Genomic DNA, 11,573 nt, shown 5'->3' with positions numbered 1-11,573 from the left:
AGTGTTTTTCCTTTATAGCACTTTATTGGTTTTTATATTTTATTTTGCTTCTATGCATCAATCATTTTCTGGGATTTAGCTGGGCAGTAACAGCAAAGAAATATTCAGTTAGAAAAGACTGTTGGGTTTTGGGTTTAGTTCACAGGCTGATTCTTAAACAGTAAGTATAAGATTGTACATCTTGGAGACAATGAAAAGCAGTTCACTGTCATATAAACTGGTAATTTAGTCTGGGATGCTGACCTCCATCTTACAGCACATGCATAATGAGACATTGAATGCATTCTGCATCCTTCTACAAAGCCAGTGCAATCATTCTCTAGGTACTTCTGTAGTTGTTAGGCTACATTTTCCAAAGATGCTTATGAACTCTTGTAACACTGATCAGGAGACAGATTTATTCTCCTCACATTCAGCTCTGTTGCAAAAGTTCTTGCCTTTTGATAAAAAAATAGAGACATTTCCCGATCCACAAGGAAGTTATGGTAGATTATTGCAAGTCTCGTGTAAATCTTCAGTTGAGCTTTTTTATTACCCAGGTCCATGGCGGCAGCAAGTGCTAAATGATAATAGCCTGCTGCATCAAAGGGATCCTGAAATGAGAGACACAAACATAGCACCCTCTGTCGTACAACTGGTGTAGGAGGACATCCAGGCTCCCTTTGTTAAGTATCGAGTGAGAATTATACAGATTCTAAACTTCAGTAGATTTCCCACTTGATTATTTATGTTCTAAATGCATGAAACCATGCTTTGATAGAACCTGATGTTATGAAACATTACGCAATATAACAATTTTCTGCAGCATTTTTTAATATTTCTTACCTTAAGGTCATAGAATATAATATCTCCTAAGATCAAGTACACCTTGACATAATACAGTGTTTCCTCCTCAAACTCCAAGGGAGAGGAACAAAGGGACAAGGCCTTTAAATAGAAGTGTTCAGCTAGTTCACAGTGACCCAAATGATGATGGATGGCAGCCAGCCGATGGTAAGCTATTCGTTCATTTAGCTGATTTCCTAATGAGATAATGTGTGAGTCAGGATAAAACCAAAGAGACAAAGTAGTCAAATTGTCTCAAATCAGAATACATCTATGCAGTATACATTTTTTTCATTTGCTGAGCTTTAATGAATAAAACTGATTTTGCTCGAGAGGTACGTGGCCAAAACCTGCCCTTTAAGAAAAATCCCACAGAATTCCTGAATTTCCCACCGTAGGATTTGACAGTCTGGAATTTTAAAAAATAACTACATTCTTCTCTCATGTATAGATATATACAATCTGTGCATACTTAAAAAGAACACAAATAGATTATTATGAAAGGAATGTAAAAAGGAAAACTAATGGGCTTAAAGATTACCTTGCCCCTCCCAGTACCTACCTCACATTAACGATTATGACAAAGATGATTTTCAGATTGATCAAAATTACCTGTCTGTGCTCGTATGGAAGGCTGAGAGGGTTCTTAATCAGTTGAAGAGCTCTCAAACTTGAAGAATAGTTATTTTTGTAACTAGCCCTACTGTTTTTGATTGCTTTATCCTAGGTTAGTTCACTAGAGCAAGGTTATAAGCAAATACAAACATGTATGACACTCAGAAACCCCTTGAGAAAATACTATTCATCAGCATTACATCTTAGCTGTTAGAAGCACACTCAGTTTGAACTTGGAATTCCAGGTTTAATTCTGTGCCCCACCAAAGGTTTTCCATAGGAATTTGGAGTTAGAAGAAGGAGCAATGAAATTGTTCATTCTTGAACGGAGGCAAAAATAGCCATGATAGCATTGCTATGAAATCCTGGCAAGAAATCTGACTGAATTCAGAGGAAGAAAAGTTTTAGAGTTCTGCCATATTTTAGAGATATCAGTAATATTCAGCTATAACTGAAATTGATCTTACCTAACTTGACACTGAGCATGAGAGATGCTCTTGCATATTCCAGACTTTCCTCATAAGCCTTCAGATTTACCAGCAATTCCACCAGTTTATTGCACAATCTGAGTTCAGTGTTTTTGTTGCCAGTCTGAACAGCAAGTGGAAGAGCCCTGTCCTGAAACACGTAACAGCAGCTTAGGTACAACTGAACCCCAAGATGTGCGCTGACAAGCTTTCATTCATGTCATGTCATGCAATTTCTGGCTTCATTTTGCTCTTTGCTTATAACGTATTTTACACCCGGAAGAAGAGTTGAAACAGGTGATGCCTATTATCACCATGACAAAGTAGTCAGTTGCAATAGGTTGTAAACTGTTTGCTGACAGGATTTTGGTTCAGCATTTGCAGAATACCTGCTATGATGCGAGGGTGCGTAACTCTAGATGCCGTAGAAAAACTGCACAAACCTTGTAGAAAGTCACTGCTTTCTCCTTTTCCCAAGTACCATTGAAAAATATGTCTCCAGCAGCTTCAAATAATTCCATTCCTAAATTTGGATCTCCTGTGTAAAGAGCAGCATCCTGAGCAACCTGAAAAGAAAACAAGGAATGGGGAAAGAAAGAAAATAAATCTTGGTTGATTCTTGGAAAAAAAAAGTCATAAATATTAGCAACTGAGTAAAAGATCTTGTTAAGGCCTCTCTTTTCATTATAAGATAGGAAATGCTATGTTTTATGAGACCATACTCTGTCTTTTTTGGTACCCTGTTTTTGAGCAGGCCCATGGCAGCTGCTGAAGAAGGAACATAGAACCCATGACACTAGTTAAGTACAAAGGCAGTTATCTTTTTCCAGCTTTTTTGCTTCAGGCACCCAAGGACTCTATTGCATCACATTGTTGAAGTTATGTTTTACATGCAAGTTGAGATGTGATGACTTGCACAAATTACTGACACAGTGGCCAACCTTTTAGTGTGCTGATTCCTGCTCCGAGACTTTCCTCACGGTCAGGCACTGACTTTCTGCTCTAGATACCAGGTTCCATACATGCACAGTATGGAATACACATGCATATCTCTGGCCCACTTCTCCTCTTGGAGGAAATAAAGCAGATGGAGAAAACCATCCCACATGCTGATTTGGCTTTGTGTCACCAGGTGACTGACTTGGGAGGCTATCAGCTAAAATGCCCAAAGACAGCAGCAGCTCCAGCTGGCTCCATGCCACAGCTCTAGATGCTTTAGAAATGCTTCTTGAAGAAGCTACTCTTTGCTTTCCTGGGGATCTGGCACACAAGCCAGCAAGCTAAGATGGTGATTAGCATGTAGCACATATACATTGTTTGATTGCTGTTGTGCTGGTAGACAATAATGAAGAATTTACATGGAATTTACAACAGAGCAGCACTAAAGTCACTGACCGAAATCTTTCCGGAGTCAAGCAACAGATTAAAATAGGAAATGCTGAGCTTTTCAGCTGTTAAGCGTTACATAAATGGTGTTACTATATGTACAGAACATCCATTAGCAAAATCTGTGAGATCGTTATGTTGAATTACTCTCTTGCCATGCCACCTGCACCATGTTGACAACATGTGCATGCCTGTAAGTGTTGACAACATACCTGAATATACAGATCCACAAGCTCATTCTGCCTCAGAACATAATATATCTTTCCTGCCTGTAGCCAAGCGTATGCCTCCTTCTCTTTTTTCTGGAGATCTATAAATATTCCAAGGCTTCTTTTGGTATATTCCAGAGCTGACCTGTAAGCCCTGAAATATGGAATACTGCCAGTCACTGAAGGGTTCTTCAGAACTGCAGTTTTCTTCATAGTGAGAAAAGCTTTATGTTAATGTAAATGACAATCTGTTTCCCCTATTCAATGCACAATTATAATTTCTCTACTACATTACCTAGCAAAACTTGTTCTTTTCCTTCATTGTTCTTTGTTCAATCTATGCTCCCTGTTATCATGTTACATTATTTTAGGATAGTTTAGTTTAGATTTGCCCTTCCCCTACCTCAGTCTAGTGACAGGTGGAAAAATCTTTCCTCATCTTCAGCTCTTCTATCATTTACAGATTTTTCCTAGACACCTCAGAAAGGAATTGCATCTGTAAACATTTCAGCAATTGTAGAAAAACTTGAAGCAGAGAGAGAACAGGACACAACATGACCAATTCTAGAAGCACAAAATTATCAGATCCTTGGGCAGCACATTTTTGTTGTAAGTGTAAGAACACTGTGATCTCAGAAGAGTAATCATATTCTTCATTGGAAAGACCTGTCAGATTGATTGAGCTTTATACCAGACGTAGAAACTACAGACTTAATAAATCCTTCTGTCTTGAGTTAGACTCCCATCACCTTGACCTCATGCATTTTTCTTCAAGCACAAGACACAAACATAATAACTGCAGTAGCTCAGTCTTTATACAGCGCATCTTTAGAAGAGCCTACTTAGACCTCTAGAGATCTGAAACAAATATAAAAGTGACACACTCTCTCATATTTCACACTATCAAGTTTTCAGTTCTGTCTTAACAAGGTATCTTCTCTGGGGGGAAAAAAAGTGGGTTTACTGCTTTCTGACTCTTACAGAAATTGAATAGACCTGTCACTCCTTTTATACTCATGAGAGGAAGTAAATATCCACTGAACAAGCCAGTCTTATCTTTGCTAACAAACTGCTAACATGAGGAAAGGCAAGATAGTTGTAGTGATCCAACTCAGCCCACTTACTGAAGACTGCTTCCATTCCTTCTTCAGAGTTTTTACTTTTACAAGAAGCAGAAGCATATACCAGACAGAAGCATATACCAACCCATAACTCAGTACAGCAGCTGGAATGGGTCAGGCTGTGTCCACTGGCATGGCCGCAGTAATTTACAATGGAGGTGGTGACTTGAAGGACATCACTGTTTTTGTTACTTCGTTATAGACACATATCCTTCTTACTCAGGGCTGTCAACTCAAAAAATACTGTGTTACTATGATCTAATACCATATTGAGTACATGCTATTATCTGGTGGACTGCTAAGGTTACACAGCCAACATCTGGGAGCCAGGCTCCTAGGACACATAAATTCAATGTACTGGAAACACACAAAGGAGCAGCTTCTCCAGATAGTGAAATCCTTCTGCAAATTCCAAGTAGTTTGAAATCTCAAACAACTCCTTTGTATTCAGCCTTTCCAAAGGATGTCCATCAACTCCATCATTAAAGAGCGGTGAACAAAGCAAAACAGATTAGGTGACATACTAGGAAAGTTAGATGCTTGGATTGCATCCACTTAAAGCTAAAATAAGCATCTACACTCCTTCCACAACTGAGGATATTTTTTTCCATTCTCACTGAGGCATGCTTGAAAAGACCCAAATCTAAAGTGACTCCTTGAAGTGAGATACAGTACGAAAGAAATGAGAGAAAGCTGCCTTAAAAAAAATACTTTTAAAATTGTCTAGAGAAACCTGCAAGTTTCACCAGCACCTGCTAGTTACTATAAATTGACCTGTGCAGTCTGCTTTTTTAATAAAACAAAGCAAAAAATCCTTATTCTGAAAATAAGAGCAGTACAGAAATTGCTGGAGATTAACAGTATGCAGTGTTGCACATAGGCTTTGTGCTTACATAAGTTTTGAAAAAAAGCATCTCCTTAAAGAGAAACACTTAGATATCTTACCTATTTGGATCATGTCATTTGGTTTCTAATGGAAAAATCGCCATGGTGAAAAAAAAAAAAATCTGTCAGGGCTAACAAGTCACCTGCCAGCAACAATCCTAGAGCTATAGCAGTTGTCTAGAGTTTCATAATATATAATACTTTTTAAACATATTTACACAGATTTTAAAAATAAACTGCTCTTGAAGTGGTGCTAATCTGTCCTGTACATCTTGTCTCCCTTGAGAGATGATACCTAAAAAAACCCGAGAGAAGTCTGAACACTTCAATTCTGATAAAGTGTATTGGCAAATCAGAGAGAAAAAAAAAATTCAGTCACATTCAGCTGTTGCAAATATTGACATCCTTAGTATGACAGAAAAGTTAAAATCAGAATAAAAGCAAAGTCTTACCTCTCTGTTCCTAAAGATAAATAGAGCTGACTAATGGTTTCCAAAATTTGTCCCTCCAGAACCTTGTTGGACATCTTTCTAGCTAAAGATAGTTGATATTCATTGTAGATGACACACTGAGCCTCATTGGGAACAACTGTACTGTAGAACTTACACAGCAGTTTAATTGCTTGTAGCTGACCTAGGAGAATAGATTTGAAATACTAATACAAATCTCTATTTCAAAATTAAAATAGCTTTAAAGTAATTCATTCTTACTGTTTCACAAATCATAGCACAGTCAATAAATAACAATCTAAAAGTCATAACAAGAAGATTCCACTGTCAGTTTCTTCACCCCCAAATTTAACAGAAGCTGGAGGTTACTTCGAACTTGATCCCCCAAATAAAATAATAAACCAGTCACATTACCTGTATAAGCAGCCTTAATCATGGTAGCAAGAATAAATAAAGCACTGGTCCTCTAAATACAACTATTTTATGCAAAAGTAATCCATATTATCAATTGCTTTCATACCTTTAAAGAAGTCTGTTGTCTGTACTACCAATGATACCATAACTATTATAAATACTGTTGAACATAGAAATCTCTAGACTTTTTACTAATTAAGTCATTTAGTTTTTTTCTTAACATTTCATTTTCTCCATGATTTCTGTCCAACCTAAGTACCAGCAGAAGAGCAGGCCAACATGTATTTATTTCTCCACCATCATGGGAAAGAGCAAAGATCTCAGTCACTTTGATAGCTGTCCCGTAACTGGTCACAAAATATTGTTTAAGCAACAACTATAACATACCTATATAACAAACACTGCCAAACAAGGTACATTTTGTAACTTTGAAGAGAAAAATAAATATATATACTTACTCTCCAGATGACTTGTCTCCATTGCAACTAAAAAAGCCCATTCATAATAAAACCTTCCTTTTTCTCTTTGAGTTCCACGAACATAGTAACACCCCAACTGAAGGAGGACTTGGATAAAGTCTTGGCCACAGTCCACACTTGGAAGTTTGGAGAGTAGCTTCACGGCCCTGATATAATAACGTTCTGCCAGCTTGCTGGCTGCTGCATGCAGGCAGAGTGCCCCAAAATTAGCCAGGGCTACAGCTTGGTTATGGGTCATATCAGTCTCTTCTGAAAGACGCAGTGCTTTATAGTAGCTCTCAGCAGCTTCTTTTGTGTTGTTTGTTCTCTTCAAAGCAATAGCAAGCATATTATATGCTATGCCTAGTTGTTGAGGATTGCTCCATGAAGATTCTAGAACAGCATTTAAAATGGCTGAAGCCACATCATATTGCCTATAAAGAATGTATAACCAAGCAAGTGAAACCAAATAGTTAATAGTTTCTGCTGGCTTAGCAGTAACATCCGAGTCCAGTGCTTTCATCATGAAAACAATGGCTTTTCCATAGCGTTTGTGGTGGCTGTACAGCTTTGCTAAGCTACGATAGATAGTGCTGCATAGCCCTTGCTGCTCCTTAGTAAACACAGAGGAAAGTGCTTGTATGAGGTAAGGTGCCGTTTGGGATGGGAGTATTTGTCTGAGTTTTCTCAGGCTGTAAATCTTTGGAGCATTTCTGATGACTAAATCAACACTTTTCAAGGAATCCATTAAAGTATTTGAATTATGGGAAGAGGTGACCTTTATGCAACTTAGTACAATATGTGGCAAGCACTTCTCATTGTAGGACTCTGCTAGTTTGAAACAACAGTTTTTTGATAAGTTGTTTTGTAAACCCAAGTCATTAAGCAACAATTGAAACCTTTCCAAGAATGGTAGTGCCTCTTCATGCTGCTTGCGTGCACTGTAGTGTTTTGCCAGTAGAAAGCATGCCCGTGCCTCCGCATGTTTGTTCTGGCTTAAAATTGTCCTCTTCAGAGCATACTTTAGGATATCTGACTCCAGGTCAGCACTGCAAATGTAGTTGGGAATTCCCATGAGAAGAGATGTAGCCTTGTCAAAAACATGAGCACATTTTTCTTTGTTCTTCTGTGTCAAGTAGATGACTGTTAGGTTCGTATAAAGAGCAATTACAAAGTACAAATCACTAAACCCTCCAGCTACTGCTCCCAATGCTTCCTCAAAATACACCCTCGCTTGGGAAAATTTCAGCTTTTTAACACTGAGTCTGCCTAAGAGAAAGCATAGTCTTGCCAGTGACCAGGACATACCTGATTTCTTTGCTGCTTCCCTCGCCAATCTGAAAAAGCTAACTAGTTCTTCTTCTGAAAACCCATGAAACATGCTATTTATAAATGGATAGGAGAAATCATACAGCTTTTTGAAGTTTCTGTCATACTCTTTCTTATTTAAAAAGAATAACAATGACTCAAAGACGTCAGATGCCTGAACATCATCTTGATGTATGTGGAAGCAAGGTTCTTCAGGTGGAGGAAGGATTTCCTTATTTGAAGAGTTAGCAGAATCCCTTCCTTCAGTAGCTGACTCTTCTGCCTGGGTGGCCTCCAAGTTCTTCAAGTTCTTCAGGAATTCTTCTATCTTGCCATTTTTGCTAGTGGATTCTGTGCTAGAATGTGAACATGGAATTTCTGAAATTAAAAAATAAATTACAGATCACAACGTCATGTGGGCATGCACACGAAGATCTTTGATAGACCAACAGTGACATTTATCAGTAGAAGATGCTGTTAAGAAAACATTATGTAAATATACCGCACGTTTTTAACGGCATGTCTAGGAGACAAGCCAAAGGTGAGGAAAGAGAGATATCGAGAAGAATCAGGGAGGAACAAGCACAGGAGACTAGAGGAATGGAGATAAACAGGACTTGCCACATGTAAGCAAGTTGCTGATCGGTACACTTGTCTATCCAGGCCTTATGCCTGATCCATCACTAATCCAACTGAAGTCCAACATTAATTCAAACTGTTTTGTGTTTGAGTGTATACTCAAAAAGTATACAGTGAGTGCATATTCTCCATTTTCTCTGTGTGTGGATAAGCAAGAGAGATCTGCCAATGGTTTACAATTCAGACTAGCTGGTAAGAAGAGGAAGACCAGAATCTGGAAAGACCCAAGCTCTGAACTAGAGGCTGAATAAAGGGTCCAGGGTCAGGGGATGGGTGGACTTAAGGTCTAATAGAACTGTGAATTTGAGGACGCCTATTAGTTGAGAAAGGGCACCACAACTGTCCTGACAGAAAACCACGGCAGGTTAGCCAGGGAGGGTGCGCAAGACTGAACTATCCGAGTTGTTGAAGTCTCATGTGGTTGCTTTGAGGGTGCCTGCAAAGGTCCTTTTCTCCTGTCCAGGTTCTCTCTGTGTGGTCAGCCATGCCTGTGTAATACGTAATAAGATTTCTTCTTTTAACCAAATACCAACCTGTATTCTCTGCTGGCACAGATTAACTTGCTAAAAATTACCTAGTTTTTGGTGGTATTTGATTGATATGGTCATTGATCTAAATTCTCCTAGTACTGATATTGTTGAGTATCTCAGAAATACAAGAAAAGACAGCATGCCATCACCTCTTTAGTCCTCTCACTCTTATCCAGCCAAGGTAATAGAGCAGAGGCTAGAGATGTAGTTTGTACTCATAATCAGTGTAAAGCTTACAGCTGCTCATTGAAGTTGCAGATTTGCAGCTCAGTTTCCTTAGAATTTCATTTCTGAAACAGTTCAGCAGAATCATAAATAAAAAAATTGTTATTTAGAAAAATGTAGTACAATACAAGTAATGATAGTGACAGCTTAGCAACTGAATGCCAAAGGAAAATAATTCTGCGTTATCATCAAAATATCTCCTTTGGGAAATACATTTATGGGATGACGTTTTCTAGCAGATGGAAAAATCTGCTGGAATTCGAACTCAGCACTTGCCAGATGCCCCATAAACAGCTTTTTTTCCTCTGTTAAACAATGTGGAGGCATGGTGGGGTTGTGTGTATGTGTGTGTCACAGCAGTAAAAATAAGTCATAAAGTTTGCAATTGAATAACAAAGTCCAAGAGAGATATCTGATATCAGTGAAAATCCACAATGTCTTACAGCAAAACCTAGTGAGAAGGGGATACAGCAAAACCTAGGAAAGCAATCAAGAGAGGAAATTTAGAATGTGAAGAGATATTAGAAAAAAAAAAAGATGGCAAAGATACAAAAAAAAATTATTTTACGTGCAAATTGTACAAATGTATTACCACATTCAGGAACTTTCTGAAGTTCTGGTTCTTCTAATTGGTCTGTAAGAAAGAAAAAGGCCATGTTAGTTATTGTATCTTAGTTCTTTTCTAGTTTTAAATATCCTAGAGAAAAGGCTATTTTTTAGCTTGGCATTCTTTATGTCAAAATAATTGTTTACAAGCTGGAAATAAGAAGAGAGGAAATTTCTAAGCCTGACCCCAAAGTTAACAGATACTAGGGACTAACTCTCCTGCTGGTAGAATTCACCGCTTTCTATACAGTTATCATCGTGCACCTACCACTGCTCAGTAAGGTGGGGAGTAAGGATTAAAGACAACTTGTTCTGTATGACGGATGCATCACTGGTGCTTTAAAATACAATTTGGGAATGATTGTATCTACATTACCCACAACGCACCCCTAAAATGAGGTAACAAAAAGCCCTTAATATTACTGAAGATTTAGTGTCACACCCAAGGCAGAGGCAGGGAGTAGTTATTTAGGGTAGTTTGTGTGGCTAAGTGTCAGACTTTTGTGTCCATTCTAAGAGCACACAGGTAAAAAATTCCTATATCTATTTTTAAAAAATATATCTTCAAATTTTGTAGACATTACTGTTATAGATCTAGTTTTAAATGTTTCACATAGCACACTAGTAGAACATTTAAGAATTACTATTTTGTGCTGAAGATATTTCTCAAGGTATTTTAGTTGTCATGCTGCCCATGAGATTGTTTTAGTACCTAATAGATATTTGAATTTTGGTTCCCAGACTTTTAATTTGAGCAAGGAAGGCAAAAATCTGTCATTTCACAAGTTGACATGAGTTGCATTTTACAACTCCGGTCTGACATGCCCCAGTTATTGCTCACACACATACTGATTTGCAGAATTAAACTAATGCACCTGGGTCAAACATACACACCTGCTTCTTTCAAATTGGCGCCTGTAAACCTGTCTCTTAGTATGGCACTAATAAATATAAAACTCTGTGGTGGGATAAGAAGTTGCTGCACCTGTTCAGTTCAGCAAGAAGATTATGTTACACTACCTTACGCTAACTGTGAAGGTGAAACCCCAATTATCCGATTGATGTATGTAAAGCGCGAGCACTTAGGGAAATAACAGGTGTAACAGAGATAATGTAGCTAAAAGTGTAAATTTTTTTCCTCTGCATGAATAGATTTTGCTATTTTTCCTATAACTTGGAAAGTTAAATGAAGCACAAGGAGGTGTATATGTTTGCATTAGCTGTCAATAGTTATTATGCCACCTTTCCCAAGATGAATGAAAAGCCACCAGTATTTGAGTGAACATGCAGCCTTTTATAATTCAGCACTGACATTTGAAATCTTGAAGATGTGTTCAGCTCAATAACGGAGTTTTTTAAACCCTGCTGTTTAATTCACTCAAGAAAAAAAAAAAGGACAAAAGATTTGTAAATGCTCTGCTGGGAAAAGCATCAGC

The 11,573-nt window shown here is 38.0% G+C and overlaps 1 protein-coding gene across 1 annotated transcript in view; it reads right to left on the bottom strand.

The window, feature by feature from the left end:
• Positions 1-362: 362 nt before the first annotated feature.
• The window catches only part of SH3TC1 (SH3 domain and tetratricopeptide repeats 1), a 24,843-nt gene continuing 13,632 nt past the window's right edge, over positions 363-11,573 (bottom strand). The window contains 8 exon segments of the mRNA XM_009865977.1: positions 363-593; positions 826-1,022; positions 1,908-2,058; positions 2,351-2,473; positions 3,506-3,656; positions 5,961-6,141; positions 6,830-8,515; positions 10,124-10,165. Of these exon segments, the coding sequence (XP_009864279.1) occupies positions 363-593; positions 826-1,022; positions 1,908-2,058; positions 2,351-2,473; positions 3,506-3,656; positions 5,961-6,141; positions 6,830-8,515; positions 10,124-10,165 (2,762 nt within the window).

Source organism: Apaloderma vittatum, unplaced genomic scaffold, assembly GCF_000703405.1.
Source record: "Apaloderma vittatum isolate BGI_N311 unplaced genomic scaffold, ASM70340v1 scaffold29033, whole genome shotgun sequence".
Classification (NCBI taxonomy): domain Eukaryota; kingdom Metazoa; phylum Chordata; class Aves; order Trogoniformes; family Trogonidae; genus Apaloderma; species Apaloderma vittatum.
This window is presented reverse-complemented; position numbering and strand designations above follow the sequence as displayed.